Source organism: Pristis pectinata, chromosome 9, assembly GCF_009764475.1.
Source record: "Pristis pectinata isolate sPriPec2 chromosome 9, sPriPec2.1.pri, whole genome shotgun sequence".
Taxonomy (NCBI): Eukaryota; Metazoa; Chordata; class Chondrichthyes; order Rhinopristiformes; family Pristidae; genus Pristis; species Pristis pectinata.
The window spans coordinates 101,597,234-101,612,871 of record NC_067413.1 but is presented as its reverse complement, the minus strand read 5'-3'; the positions used below and the strand labels follow the sequence as shown (position 1 = coordinate 101,612,871).

General features: G+C 41.7%; 1 protein-coding gene across 1 annotated transcript in view; it reads left to right on the top strand.

The window, feature by feature from the left end:
* cables1 (Cdk5 and Abl enzyme substrate 1) overlaps window positions 1-15,638 on the top strand; it is a 139,844-nt gene that overhangs the window by 83,275 nt on the left and 40,931 nt on the right. The window contains exons 5-6 of the mRNA XM_052023672.1: window positions 9,734-9,839; window positions 12,576-12,732. Coding sequence (XP_051879632.1) covers window positions 9,734-9,839; window positions 12,576-12,732 — 263 coding nt within the window. The remainder of the gene's footprint in view (window positions 1-9,733; window positions 9,840-12,575; window positions 12,733-15,638) is intronic.

Genomic DNA, 15,638 nt, shown 5'->3' with positions numbered 1-15,638 from the left:
GAGTGTTCTGGGGGCAGCCCGCAAGTGTCGCCACGCTTCCGGCACCAACATAGCACGCCCACAACTTCCTAACCGATACGTCTTTGGAATGTGGGAGGAAACCGGAGCACCCGGAGGAAACCCACGCAGACACAGGGAGACATGGCTGTTCATATTAGAAATTTGGCTTTGAAATGTCCTGAGGTTGTGAAATTAATTATATCAATACAAGTTTTCTTTTGGTAAAAATAAAGTTTTTTTTAAAAAAAAGTGAATGGAATGAGAGAAAATGGATATCAAATTAGAAAAATCAACCAGCAGGCATTTTTCTTTCTAATTAAATTTGTCATAATTCTTTATTTGTTGTTTCAGCAATAATATCACATTTAGTGCAGTATATCGCAGTAGTTACCTCTGAAATTTATCATTTGAAAATCAAGAAAATATAGATGCTGAAGATCTGAAATAAAATCCATGCTGGAAACACACAGCAGGTCAGGCAGCATCTGTGGGGAGAGACACAATTCATCTTTCAGGTCCAATTCTGAGAAGGGTCCTCGGCCTGAAACACTAACACTGCTCCTCTTCCCACAGATGGTGCTCGGTCAGCTGGGTGTTTCCAGCAGGTTTTGTTGTTATTGTTTATTATTTTTCAATCCTTCCCAGTTACAAGATTGGTGGACGATGTTTAAAAATGGATGGAGGAATAAACTAATTGTAACATAGTTTAACTTTTGGGTAAATTATTGGCATCTATTTCAAGGGACAGTATCAACCTTCATTTAGAAAGGCATAGATTAATCAAAGACGTCCACCTGGACGTAAGCAAAAAGGCTTAGGCAGTGCATTTGAAGTCATCTGCAGGAATTCTAGTCTTTAATTTGTTAAAATTAGGAAGGACCAATTCCTGTAGCAAAGGCATCAAAAACCATGGGGTATAAATTTAAAGTAATTGGTAGAGGATTAGAGGGGGGATGAGGAAATTATTTTACGCAGCGGGTGGTGAGCATCTGGAACTTGCTGCCTGAAAGCTGTTTGAGACAGGAGCCCCCACTGCATTTATAAAGTACTTGGATGTGTGTTTGAGGGGCTGTGGATCTGGTGCTAGGAAGCATCATTTTTGTCCAGCACAGACATAATGGGTTAAATGGCCTCTTCCTGTGCTTTAAATTGCCTGTTACCATCTGAGTTGGAATGTGAGCTGAAGGTAATTCGTCATTGAGTTGGGGCAGAACTTTCCCTAAATGTTTTAAAAAAATTCATGAGCAAAAAAATATAGAAATAAAAAGCAAGAAATTGAGTAAGGCCACATCAGATCACCAGGTCACCTGTCAAAGTGCCTTATCAATGGATTGCTCTCCAAGTCACTCACTGTTGTATGTAGTCACTCCCAGCAGCTAATTTCTACACAGCTAGCTCTGAGCGTGTAGGGAAAAGATCAAGTGTTTTAAATGTTCACCTTTTCAAAAAAAACATTTCAGACAAAACAAGCCTCTTTCAACCTGCAATGGCTGTTTAAAATCAGAAAACATATATCAGTGTGATATCGTTCTAAATCAGTAGACAAAGCAAGCATTAACATTTTGCTGTTGAAACAATATTTAAATATAATTTTCCAATGACAAAAAAACAAGACCAAAATAACTCTTTAATTCAAGGGTTTGATGCGACGTACTAAGCTGTCATCTTGGCTCACTCTGGCTTGTTTTGTAAGTACACCACGGAAGCTTGATGTTGAAATGTGATCTGCTGCTCAGTGGATGGTACTTGAGCAGCAGAGAGCGTGATGGTACTGTTGAGTGTGTCTTATGGCTAAATGGTGATGATGGCAGGTGGAGTCTCCGTCCCTAGCTCGTCGTGTTCTATCTATCAAGCAGTAAACATGAATCCTGTTGTTACTTCTGTCAGGTAACCATTTATTCCACCTTTTTCACCTTCACTATTAGAAAAAGGTCAAGGATTATAGTGCAGTAAAATAGAGTTCTTTTCCTCAGTGTTTCATTTAATCTGTAAAATGTGTCTCAGATGCTCCTCAGCCAGTGTTTTAGTTTGTAGTGAGCAAGGTTGCCTCCTTATTTTATGTAGAGCAAAACAACATAAGTAGCAATGGTACCAATTAATCTATTTTTGTGATTTTTTTTTACTGGGGAAAGCAATTGACTCAGGAGACTTTGAAAATTCTCTGCTTTTTTCAACAAGCATTGTAAAATCTTTTAACTCCACTCAAAGTTGTTTAGGATCTGAAGGGACTGCAGTCCTGACAATGCGAAATTCCCACGGTACTGCAGGGAAGTATTAACCCAGATTCTGTGCTTCAATCCTGGAATGTGGCTTGAACGTGTGGGAGTTGAATAGAGTAACAGAGAAAGAAAATGAATGAAAGAAGAGTGATAATGCAAGATCAAAAACTGATTTATTAGCCAGGATGGATTAAGGAATTTCCATCGTTTACAAAGATTTGGAATGGGGCACTACAGAAAAAATAGTTTTAATGTAGTGATGGTGAAGGGATAAGGCAGAGCTTGGGGAATGGGGTATGTGCAGGTTTCAATCTAGTTTTACAGCCGTAGGAGAGTAAGTACAAAGCCTTCCCATTATCTGACTGGAAAGTGATCCTCACTAATGTTACTATTTATACAGTACACTAACATTAGTGTTTCTTCTAAATTATTCTTTTCTGCTAATAAGCAGTAGAATCAAAGAATCATTCCAAGCAGGAGGCCATTCAGCCTCATCATACTGGCTCGTTATAGAACAGTCCATTTAGTCTTACTCTTCTGCTCTTTGCCGAAGCCATTATTTTCAAAGTCTTAGCTGATGAGGGCAAACTTTAAGGGATTTGTGCACTCCTGGATCTCCATGCTACCCTGCTGTTTACCGCATGTTCCCTTGCCTCATCTGTCCTCCAAAAGTATTCCCTTGTGTTTCTCCAGATTGGATTCCTTGGGCCAGATTTGAGCCCATGTAATCTGTCCATTGGTACCTTTCTGTAGACTTACACTTTCATCCTCACTGTCACTGATTTAATGTTGGCCCCTTCGTTTTAAGATCAAATCGTTAATATCTAACACGAAAAGCAAGAGGCATAAGCACAGGCCCCCAGTCACTTAAAAACTCCTGTCAATCATCACTCAGTTCTCCCTCTGTGGAAATGTTTAATTTGCCATTTCTCTTGCTTCCTCTGGGCTTTTACTTTCCTGATCAATCTGCCATGTGGGACTTGTCAAAGGCCTTGCTAATATCCACCTGTCATGTTAGTTCAAGTAAAGCAACCTTTTACAGTATCCATCAGTCATCCTTGCTACCTGTGAATTGTACAGCCACAGAAACATAGTATTATTGTTGCATGTTATTGAACTTTGTATGGGAATTCCCACACAGAAAATGAAAAGTTGGCCCAACCAGCTATACTTGTGGTCACCTTCCAAAGGAGCACTGATCCAAACCCCAAGACCCACTTGGTTTCCATGCCACTTAATTCCCTATTCCTATCGTCAATGTTAACACATTTGCTGCTTTAGTCACTAACTTTGGCAATGTAACTCAGAACCTCTCAGCCCTCTGTGCAAAAACAACATGTTTTTATTGCTCTTAGTTCCTTAATCTAACACATTTAATCTTGTATTCGTGTTCATTTAGCTCTTGGACTCCATGGCAACCCATTGCTGGCAGAGAAACACATGTACTAGAGTAGGTTAATTTACTAATTCCTATCATTGTAACGTATAATTGTAGGTAGTTTTGGCAGAGATAAAGGCAGGTCAGTGCATCTGAAACAGAAGCAAGATTTGATGGGTCACTCCCAAGTGTCCTTTTTGTTTGTGGTAAAAATGTCAATTGGATTTTCATCGACTTGTTTAGCCAACTTGTAGCTTTCTAAAGGTATCTGAATGCCCAGGAATTTGTATTAGGGAGAGGAATAGGCCATTCAGCCTTTGTCCACCATTCAATAAGGTCATGGCTGATTTTTACCACTGCACCACTTTCCTGCAGTAATCCCATATTTCAGGCTTCACTTAATATCAAAAAGTCCATCAATCTCTGATTGCATATTCAAGGCAGAAATCAGTAGATTTTTAGATTTTAAGTATCTTCCACTTCATTAGGACAGAACTCTTACATCTATTTACTGCAATGTAATCTACATCGATTGGGTAATATCAAGTTCATTATTGGTGCCTTTGAAAACAATCTACAAATAGGAATAATAGTCATTTCATTTAAATATTATTCATCAAACGTTTTTCAGATGTATTGGGGAACACTTCTCTACTAACTACCTTCATTGAATCCATTTAAAATAAATATCTGATCTAACTGGTGGCTGTCAAACTTGTCCTGCAGCTCATCGAAAAGCAAAGAATGTCAGATGTTGGAAATCTGAAATAAAAATAGCAAATGCTGGGAATACTATGCAGGGCATTAACACTTCTGTCTCCACAGATGCTGCCTGAACTGCAGAGAGTTAACAGCATTTTCTGTTTTATTCCTGTGATTAATCAGATCAGTTGCCAATCTCCAATCTCAATGGATGAAGCTCACTTGTCTGAAGAAATGCTGACAAATTGACACGTAGTCAATGTGCCTTCTGTTTGCTTCAGACAACAACTGTTTGTTGGTGTGATCTGCACTTTTGATTTTTCTTTCTCTTTGTTAAAAATCCTCTCCCATGTCATACTGCATGAGTACAACTTAAAAAATCCAGTCCTTCCAGTTGGGCATGTTCCTTGTGGTAAAAATGTCAGCACTGGTTTGATCTTTTTCTAAAAAGGAGCAATTTTATTGACTTGTTCAACCAATTTGAATTTTTTGAAACTATTTGAAAATATAAACCAAAGTAGAAACCAAGTAAAAATAGAAATCAAGTTAGCCATTTGTCTGCTTGCCTTGTTATTGAACATGATTATTCAATAAGATCACTCCACCATTCCCATATCCCGGATCTGCTTAATATCCAAGAATCGGTCGATCGCTGTATTGAATATGCACGTTGAGTTCCACATTGGTTGAACATTATTATTTCAAGTATTTACTGCAACTTCATCTACAAATGGCTAATATCAGCTTCTTTATTGTTGCCTTTGAAAACTGCCTGAAGGTCACTAGTGTTCTAGAGCAAGTTGTTGTCCACAACCCAGTGCTATAAACTGGCAGGTTCCAAGGTCCAGACCATGTGCTGAGCAGCTCGCTGTGGCTGCACTCTTTTGGGAGGGGCCACAGATCAAGGGCCTCCCTCTACTACACTCTAAATGATTGGGATCTATGTTTAACATCCCATGAATGATTTACTCAAGAGGTGTATGTAAATGACAGCTGATATCAGGGTAATATTAAGTAATTTGAATAACATGATTTGTGATGAAAATTTTGACTTGAATATTCTCTTTTTATATATCAGATTTTTTTTATGAATAAAGTATATTCTTTTACAATATTTATTAGTTATGAGTAAATTATATTCTGAAGTAAAAGAAAAATATACAAGGGGTTGTGATTCAGTGCATATAACATGGATGCAAATGCATCTCTCTATTGGAAGTAAACTTTGGCAAGTGAATTGAATTAAAATGTCACCAATACGTTTCCCTGAGAATGAAGCAAGGAGGTGAGATTTATGCTCTCATTGCCTGTTTGTTACTTCTCCACAGTGACGGTTATAACAGCAGGTCAGGAGCTCTGCCAGAAACACTACTCCCAGATATTACAACAATTGTTAAGCAGCTGTTTTGCAGTGGGAATTAATAGAGCTTCATGCACTACTTTCAATACTGTGAATATTTTAATAACCAGTGATTGTTATATCACTGAAATTTGTTTCTGTAATACTCTTCATCAGTGGTCCTGTGCATTTCATTTTGAAATAACTGGCTTTCATGCCAACTGAGGAATGTAATTAATTATTCTTAAGCATGAGCATTACAATTTTATTATTCTGTGCACTTCATCATATTAACCACAAACATAACAGAGCCAGATCTGTTGGGGCTATGACGGAAATCTCGCGGGAGATATGCTGAGTGTCTGCCATCCTGATCCACAGGTTACAGTGTAGACTAAACAATAGGAAGTGAATGAGCAGGCCTGTGCATCATTTCTCTGGTGATTGTACTGTGTACAATTCCTGGATCTCATGAGCATGACTTCTGCTTTGTAATCTTCAGGGCCAACACAAACAAAGTTGTTGTCCCCATCACTGTGACCGAAAGTCACAAGGTTTTGGCTCTTCAAGAATAAGGGGAAGTAGGCAGCAGAGAGCAATAACAAAGCAATTCTGTGTCCTGCTGCAGTAGGAAAACTTCACCAGTGCATGGGAGAGGATTTAGATTCCCCATTTAATGAAAACTGAGTGTAAATTAACTAACTAATTGTGGGACTGCAAGTCTTAAAAATGCTAATTTCCCAAGAAAGTAACTTACGTTGGCTTTTGTCGGTGTTAGTACTCCCGCCATGTGAGTCGGGAGCTTGTGGTTTCAGGTCCCGTTCCAGAGGCCAAGCCAACCAGACCAGAGTTGAGGGATGGTCAGGGATCACTGCTCTTAGTTGAAATGTTAAACCAAGGCCTGGTTGGTCTCTTAGGAACTACTTGAAAAAAAGAAAAATAGTCTTGACCAACATTTGTTCCTTAACTGACAATGCCGAGGACAAGTTATTGGACCATTTAAAAATAAGAAAAGGAAATGCTGGAACTTTCAGTCCATTAGAAAGCATCTGTGGAGAGAAAAAGACAGTTAATATTTTAGGTTAACAGAAGTCATTCACTCTAAATGTAAAGCTTCAGTTTGAATGCTTCAAGACAAATAGCTCAAATGCCTTTTGATTATCTTAGCTAAGTGTGGAGGCTCTTTGTTTCACCTGCTTCTGTATTAAATTACCAAATATCACATTTTTTTCTCACTATTTCCCTTATTCATTGTATCCTTTTCAATTGATAACTTGTTTTGAGCTTGTTCTGGTCGTGATTCTTTACACATGAGCCTGGACAGTGAGTGTCAGAAGCTGTTTGCCTTTGTGGAGGGCAACAGCAGGGCCATTGACCAACAGGGCCGTTGACCAACAGGGCCGTTGACCAGCAGGGCCATTGGCCAACAGGGCCGTTGACCAACAGGGCCATTGGCCAACAGGGCCGTTGACCAGCAGTAAGAATCAGGAGCGACTGCTGAGCCAGAGGAACACTGATATCATATGAGGCATCCCATCAGATCAGATCATTCAATGGTACCCAGTTCTGCATTCAAAGCTACTTCCTTCCTTGTGTATGTTGTTTCCTTCTACATTGGATGTTGGCCATCCAGCTGAGCAAGGAGAATTGAGTCTTGAGGTGTGACTGCCTGATGTCCATTGAAAGGGGCATTATTCACAAATCATCTGGAAAACTCACTGTGAAAATCACCGTAGGAAAAGTTCTTTTCTCTTGGGAATAAGTCATCAAGGAATTAAGTGTGCAAACTGTTTAATACTACTGGTGTTGCAACAGATTGGTATTGGTATCAGTTTATTATTGTCAGTTGTACCGAGGTACAGTGAAAAGTTTGTTTTACAAACCGATCGTACAGGTCAATTCATTACACAGTGCAGTTACATTGAGTTAGTACAGAGTGCATTGATGTAGTACAGGTTAAAAACAATAAGTGTCACAGTAAAGTGTCACAGCTACAGAGTATATCTGTGGGTTACTACTTGAAACTTTATGGGTAAGATGACCAAAAAACATTAGCATTGATATCAATTACCAGTGATAAGGTTTTTAGTGTTCTTTTTGGCATTAACCTATATTTAGTGATAACTTGCAGTAGTCAGTTAACCCACGAGAACATCTTTGGGATGTGGGAGAAAACCAGAGCACCAGCCTGTCACAGAGAGAACATGCAAACTCCACACAGACAGCATCTGAGGACAGGATCTGGGTCCCTGGAGCTGGGAGACAGTAACACTAACAAGTCTGCTACTGTGCCACCCTGTCTATATTAGATTGGATTACCCATGCTTTTTTTTACAAGTTTGCACCTTATTGGGTGGGTTAACAAGCTTCTCATTGAAAACACTGGCAATGTTCATGAGGTGTTGAGGGTTAAATTTGAGTTTTCTGTCCTCTCTGGACCTAGTTCTGGCTGGTAACAGCTTGTTACTGGTTGAAAGGCCTTGCTCCTGTTTCCTGATGACTGATCAGAGTGAAGCTCTGTGGCTGAAAATGAGTGTCCATTTGTCTGAATGCTTTTCTTTTGCACAGGTTATACTCTGTTATACAGATCCAGTTTAAATTATACACTGGCTTTCAGTGTTAGCCTGTGTTTACGTGCCCAAAATGATGACTGTCTCTGTACAAGCTCATCGGCAGTGGTGGGAAATGCCCTGCACTTGCCTGTGGAGGCCAGATCCATTCTGAAGCAGATAAACACTCAAGGAAGAAAAGCATTGTGGAAGGATGTAAAGAATGTTTAGGGAAAGGGGGTTCAGAGCAGACGGCTCTGAGGTAAAGCTGTTAATCATATAGTTAGAACAACTAAATGAGCTATAGTTTCCCTGATAATTAGAAGGTTGTCCAAATGCAGGGGTGTGGCCCTGCCATCTCACTTGAGATGCCATTCTTTACATATGAGCCTAGGGCATGTTGTTGGCAGATTATTTGACTGTGGTGGGAAGCACAGTTCACTTATCTGGCAGGCTGGTGAATTGAGAACCCGGACATTATCCTCCCCCTTATGTTAGAGGACAGAAGCCACCTTTGGTGACCCTGCCTGACCTGAGCTTCCTCAGCACACCCTCCGAAGTGACCAGGGTCTTGATTCCGCATTCTTCAAGTTCTGCCCCGCGCACGTCCCCTACTTCCACTGCGTGAGTCCTCAGAGGGTGGGGCCCAACTCACAATTAAAACAACTCTTCGACCAGGCTTTTGATCACCTGCCCGAAAACTCTGCATGTGGCCTTGTGTCAAAATTGGTTTTATAATTACTCCATGGAGAGCCCGTGGATATTTTAAAAGGTGGTATAAAGATGCATTTTGGTGTCGGTTTTACCTCAGAGGCACGTTTGCTACTTGTTTAATTATCAGTTTGCAATCACACAATAATAGCTGTAAGAACAGAATCATAATCTCCCTTCGTGCAGAGTTCACAATAGACTCACAGAGGTGTTTTGGGCAGAAAGATCACATTTGGTCCATCACATCTGTCCCATATTTGAGGGGGAATGTCCTATAGAACTTCCCAAAATTTATAAAATTAAATATACAGGCAGCGCCCGAGTTATATATAACAGTTCTGGCCCTGAAAACTATCTGTAGGCTGGTTTCTCTGCAAGTCAGAAATGCCTGTTTTTTTTATAGTAAGCCATATCATATTGCTCTACATAAACTTGCTATAACCTTTCATTTCATCGAGATCTGGAGTAATCTGAAGTAGTCATACAGCAATACGTGGAACACAGATCCGTTAACATACAGCAATACATGGAACACAGATCCCTTAACATAAGGGATCTATGTTCCATGTATTTCTGTAACGTACAGCAATACATCTTCATGGCATCAGGGGAAGGAAAGAAAAGGGCGTTTAAAGCAACATAGGTGATAACCAAATAGCAGAAGTGCCACCCAAATGTGGTTGCCTTTGTACGAATAGAAATCCACTTCTCAGTTCTGATGCAAAATCAACGCACCCTAATTCTGCAGAGAGGCTGAGCATATGTTGCGTGAACTCTGTAATCTTTGGTTTCACAGTCTCCTTGTTACTCTGATTTTTACTGACTCTGTTTTCAGGGATATGAAGGCGGAGGGTGGGAGGCAGAGGCATCCTTCTGGTGGAGTTGGTGCCAAGGAGATGGTGATTGGTCTTGAAGGAGTGGAGCTGGGTGCTGATGGTAAGGTGGGTATCACCAGTATGTTGTCTAAAGCACTGCTGTGGGCTCTGGGGCTGAATAGATCCAATAGATGTTTCTATTGATGTTCATGTCTTTTATAAATAACTGCAAAATCTTTCAAGATAAGCACATTCACTGAAGCGTTGTTTGAAATTGATGAAAAGTTAAAAGTGGGAGGCCGACTATATATAATGCGATTGTTCTGAGGTTTTGTTGGATCAGAGGAGGTTACAGAGCTAAGGCAGGGTGAGCCCATGGTATGACTGTCATTAGGTTTTGAAAGTGGATTATGAGCCAGGCAGGGTGAACAGAACTTGTTGCGATGTTGAAGTGCTTAGTTTTACAGAGGGCAGAAGGCTGGATGTTGGGCAGGAGAGCATTGGAGCAGTCACGTCAGAGACATCTAGGTTTACCTGACTGCAGAATGGGGCGCTACTGCTGCTTTTCTCTGGGTGCAGGATGGAGCAGATGGCGCACACTAGCTCTTGTCGTTGCATCACAAAGGGCTGCTGCACATTCGATGCTCAGATTGTGAGTAACCAGATGCAACAATTCCTTCGCATCTGCACCGGATTCCTGGAAGTCATTGGAAGTCATGTTTAGGAATTCTGACCACTTCAAGAAATAAACGTATGGTTGATATGGCTCTTTGCTTGTGTGGGCAAAAGATCCTACTTAAAAATTGAAGAAAAGAGTTGAGGAATATATGCTTCTACTAAAGTGACTTCTAAAAACTTTGTTTACTTAATAGCTCAAGTTGTGTATCCTGTATTGTCTTATGATTGACAGTGCCCTGAACTATCCAGCAGTCAGAAGGGGAGGAATGTGAAGGTTTCAGAGCAGAGGGTCACACACAGCAATTTACATGACTGTATGGATTTGCAGTTCCAGCTAGTAAAACACTGGTGAAGATTGCTGAGTGGAAATCTTACCCTGGGCCTTGTTGGTCTTCAGGACCTATAGCTTTTCCTTTACAATGTAGAATTTGGTTATGTCCTGATGTGTTTCATTTTTCTTCCTTCAATTTGAATCTCATTCATTTGGAATGAACCAGTTTTGAAGCCCAATAAATACTTAAAAATTATTAGCAAGCCTGAACAAGATCTATACAAAGTCCATGTATTTATGTAACATGTCATTTTCATTTATGTAACTGTCCTTCAAGCCCTCAGAACATCTCAAAGTGCTTTACAAACTTGCTTGTAACTGCTGTTGTTTTGTGGACAGACACAACAGCTAACTTATCCCATGTTAAGCTTCCACAAACGGCGACAAAACTAATGATGTCTTAGTCTGTTTTCATTTGTGTTGGCTGAGGAATAAATAGTGACCAGGATAAGGCATCATCTTCATTTATCTTGCCCTGACAGTGTGCCTTATAATAAAATCACATGGCATAAACCGAGACCATTCAGGTCACTGTGACTGTCAGTTCTTTGAAAGAACAATCCAATTAGTCACATTTCCTTGACCTTTCTCCGTTACCATGGAGTTCCTCCTTTTCAGGTATATCTCTAATTCTCTTTTGATAGTTATTATTGAATCTGCTTCCACATTCAGGCACTGTACTCTAGATTACAACTGCAAAAGTTGTTTCATAGAGTCATAGAGCACTGCAGCACAGAAACAGGCCATTCGACCCATCTATTCCATGCCAGCCTGGTTTTCTGCCTAGTCCCATCTACCTGTACCCAGCCCACAGCCCGCTCTCATTCATGTACCTATCCAAACTTCTCTTAAATGTTGCAATTGAACCCACGTCCACCACTTCCGCTGGCAGCTCGTTTCACACTCGCACCATCCTCTGAGTGAAGAAGTTCCCCCTCAGATTTTCCTTAAATATTTCACCTTTCACCCTAAACCTATGACCTCTAGTTCTAGTCTCACCCAACCCGAGGGGAAAAAGCCTGCATGTATTCACCCTATCTATACCCCTCGTAATTTTGTACACCTCAATAAGATCTCCCCTTGTTCTCCTGCTCTCCAGGGAATAAAGTCCTAACCTATTCAACCTTTCCCTATAACTCAGGTCCTCAAGTCCTGGCAACATCCATCTAAATTTTCTCTGCACTCTTTCAACCTTATTGATATTATTGATTTACCCTCATTTTTCTCATAGATTTTCTGCCAAGCAGTTCATTTATAACAAAAATCAAACAACTGCAGATGCTGGAAGTCCTAAACAAGAGTAGAAAATGCTGAAAACATTCAGGCATCAGGTGATATCTGCGGAAGGAGAAATAGATTTAATATTTCAGGTTGAAGACCATTCATCAGAACTGGGAAGGAGAAAACAAGTCTAGTTGTGTCCTCCAATATCACCCTTCTGGTGGATGCAGCTTCTCCTTAGCTACCAGATCAAAGCCCCTCAAAACTTTGGGCTCTAAATGCGCCCGCCCCCCCCCCCCCCCCCCCCCCACACAACCTTCACTGTTGCAAGGTGAAGGACCCCAGTTTCTCGAATCTGTCCACATGCCTCTACACACAATGTGACCTGAGGTGAACCAACATGGAGCGGCAGGGATATAACAGCACACCAGTGTGTGTTTCCATTTTCCATGAGTCCTTTAGCAGACATCCAGTCCATTGACCTTGTAAAGTTTAAACGCAGAAACTAGTTTTAAAGTCCTTGTCAGCCTCGTACACCCTCAACTCTGTTGGCGATGGAGACCAATCGGGGGGAAGGAGGGGTTCCAGGGTAAATTATCACTAATGTACATTTTTAATGATTTTCTTCCCAGAGTGTCTCCTACACACAGTTTCTTTATCCAACTAATGTGCTTGGTGGAAGGAGGAACACAATTGATTCCACAGCATCTTTATCCCAGTTTCGGAACACTGGCCATCGTAATCTTCCTCTTGGGAGGGCAAACAGTTCCCAAGGAAGCATTGAAACAGGTACTTAATGGCGGTAAAGTAATTGTGTGCGGCATTTGCACTTACCTTGGGCTTTCCTAATGCAGAGTGTGAGAGACAAACTGGACATGTAATACTTGTAGCTAGATCACAAAGTCCACAAAGTCCACAAAGTTCTAATTGATAAGTGACTTATCAACAGCTTTGCCCCTGTAAATTGCAACTGGCAGGCTGGAAAGTGAGGATATGTTCAGATCTTACAGCCTAGTTCTTTAGCATTTGTCTCTATTTGAAAGATGTACCTCCTGTGATAGGAGCAAGAGTCAAACCCTGAGCTAAAATGGGTGTGGCACATGGGTGATGCATTCTCCTCCCCTTCCAGTCTCTTCCTAACATAGCAAATGGGGAGAGTGCTGTCACTGAAATGTGACTTCAAGGTTCTCCTAGCCACCTGCTCTCCTTGAACTGCTGACACATGCTGAGGTTGCTTCACAAGTGCTGGCAGCTTCCAGCTGGTTTTGCTCATGAGGGAGGCCAGGCTTTGCAAATAATTACCTGAGTTTACGTTTAACCATTCAGGATCTACGTGGAAAAAGTATCTTCAGATGTTCACCAGGAGCAGGAATACTGGCTTGTTTTTTCTTGATTGTTCTCCTCCTCCTCCTCCCTAATTCCAGTTACAGCATCTCCATCAATACGGCTATCCATAATTCGGGAACTAAAGATGGAATCTTCCTAGAGTGATCCACTGCTATTTTGTAATAATTACATCCCATCTAAACAGTTTTTAGTGCTGAACCAATTTAGATGCTGTCAAAGGAAGACTTCTGTGAGGACAGAGTGAAGTGGCAACACATGTAGATCGGGTGGTAAAGAAGGCGTACGATGTACGTGCCTTCATCAGTTTGGGTGTTGAGTATAAAAGTCGGGAAGTCATGGTGCAGTGGTATAAAGCTTTGGTCAGAGCACATTTGGAGTATTGTTTGCAGTTCTGGTCGCCACATTACAGGAGGATGTGGAGGCTTTGGAGAGGGTGCAGAAGCAGTTCACCAGGATATTGCTTAGATTAGAGAGTGCTAGCTATAAGGAGAGCTTGGACAAATTTGGATTATGTTCTTTGGAGTGCTAGAGGCTGAAGGGACATCTGATAGTTTATAAAATTATGAGAGGAATAAAGTAGATGGTCATTTTCTCCCGGGGTGAAAATGTCAGATGCTAGAGGGCATAGGTTTTAGGTGAGAGGGCGAGAGTTTGAAGGAGATTTACGAGGCAAGTTTATTTACACAGAGTGGTAGACACCCATAATGCGCTGACAAGGGAGGTGGAAGCAGATACGATAATAACATTTAAGAGGCTTTTAGACAGGCACATGAACAGGCAGGGAGTGGCAGGGTACGGATCTTGTGAAGGCAGGTGGGAATAGTGAGATTGACGTGATCAACACAGACGTGGGCCAAAGGAACTGCTCTTCTGCAGTACTGTTCTGTGTTCTAATCTGCTGGGTCAGGAGGAAGTTTTTTATGTTTAAGTAAGTTGTATTTTTGTAGGGCTATAATGCAAGATTTTAATATTAAAGTGAACCTTTACATGATACTTTACATGATCTCAACATAAGGTACTCAGGTCCTTACTTCCCACTTTTATTTTCAGCTCATTATTTCTTTGTCAATTTGTGTTTTGCTGACCTTTTCTTGCCATGTGTAGAACGTTAACAGAGGGCTAGGCTTTGTCTCCAACCTGTTTCTGCTGATTCCAACCACTCACCAATCTGTGCCCCTGCCCCACTCTCTCCACACCCCTTCCCCAAGCTGCCTCTACTTAAGGATTAGGAGCAGGGAGTAGGCCATCTGGCCCTTCAAGCCTGCTCCACTGTTCACCAAGGTTATGCCTGATCTTCTACCTCAGCTCCATTTTCTGGCCACATCTCTTGCTTCTTTTTATAGCCAGATATCCATAGAACCATACAGCACAAAACAGGCCCTTCGGCCCACCATGTTGTGCCGTCCATCAAACCACCCTCACACTACCTAACCCCTTCCTCCCGCATATCCCCCCATCCCACACTCCTCCATATGCCTATCCAACAAGCTCTTGAACCTGTCCAATGTATCTGCCTCCACCACCACCCCAGGCAGTGCATTCCATGCACCAACCACTCTCTGGGTGAAAAACCTCCCCCTGACATCTCCCCTGAACCTCCCACCCATAACCTTAAAGCCATGCCCTCTCGTCTTGAGCATTGGTGCCCCGGGAAGGAGGTGCTGACTGTCTACTCTATCTATTCCTCTCAGTATTTTATATACCTCTATCATGTCTCCTCTCATCCTCCTCCTTTCCAGTGAATAAAGCCCTAGCACCTTAAGCCTCTCCTCATATTCAATATGCTCTAATCCAGGCAGCATCCTGGTAAATCTCCTCTGCACCCTCTCCAACGCCTCCACATCCTTCCTATAATGAGGCGACCAGAACTGAACACAGTACTCTAAGTGTGGCCTAACTAGAGTTTTGTAAAGCTGCATCATCACCTCACGGCTCTTAAACTCAATCCCGCGACTTATGAAAGCCAACATCCCATTGGCCTTCTTAACTGCTCTTTCCACCTGTGAGGCAACTTTCAATGAACTGTGAATATGAACCCCCAGATCCCTCTGCTCCTCCACACTGCCAAGTACCTTGCCATTCACCCAGTACTCTGCCCTGGAGTTTGTCCTTCCAAAGTGTACCACCTCACACTCCTCCGGATTGAACTCCATCTGCCACTTGTCAGCCCAGCTCTGCATCCTATCAATATCCCTTTGTAAGCTCCGACAGCCCTCCACACTATCCACAACACCGCCTATCTTAGTGTCATCCGCAAACTTACTAACCCAGCCCTCCACCCCCTCATCTAAGTCATCTATAAATATCACAAAAAGTAGAGGTCCCAGAACTGATCCCTGCGGGACACC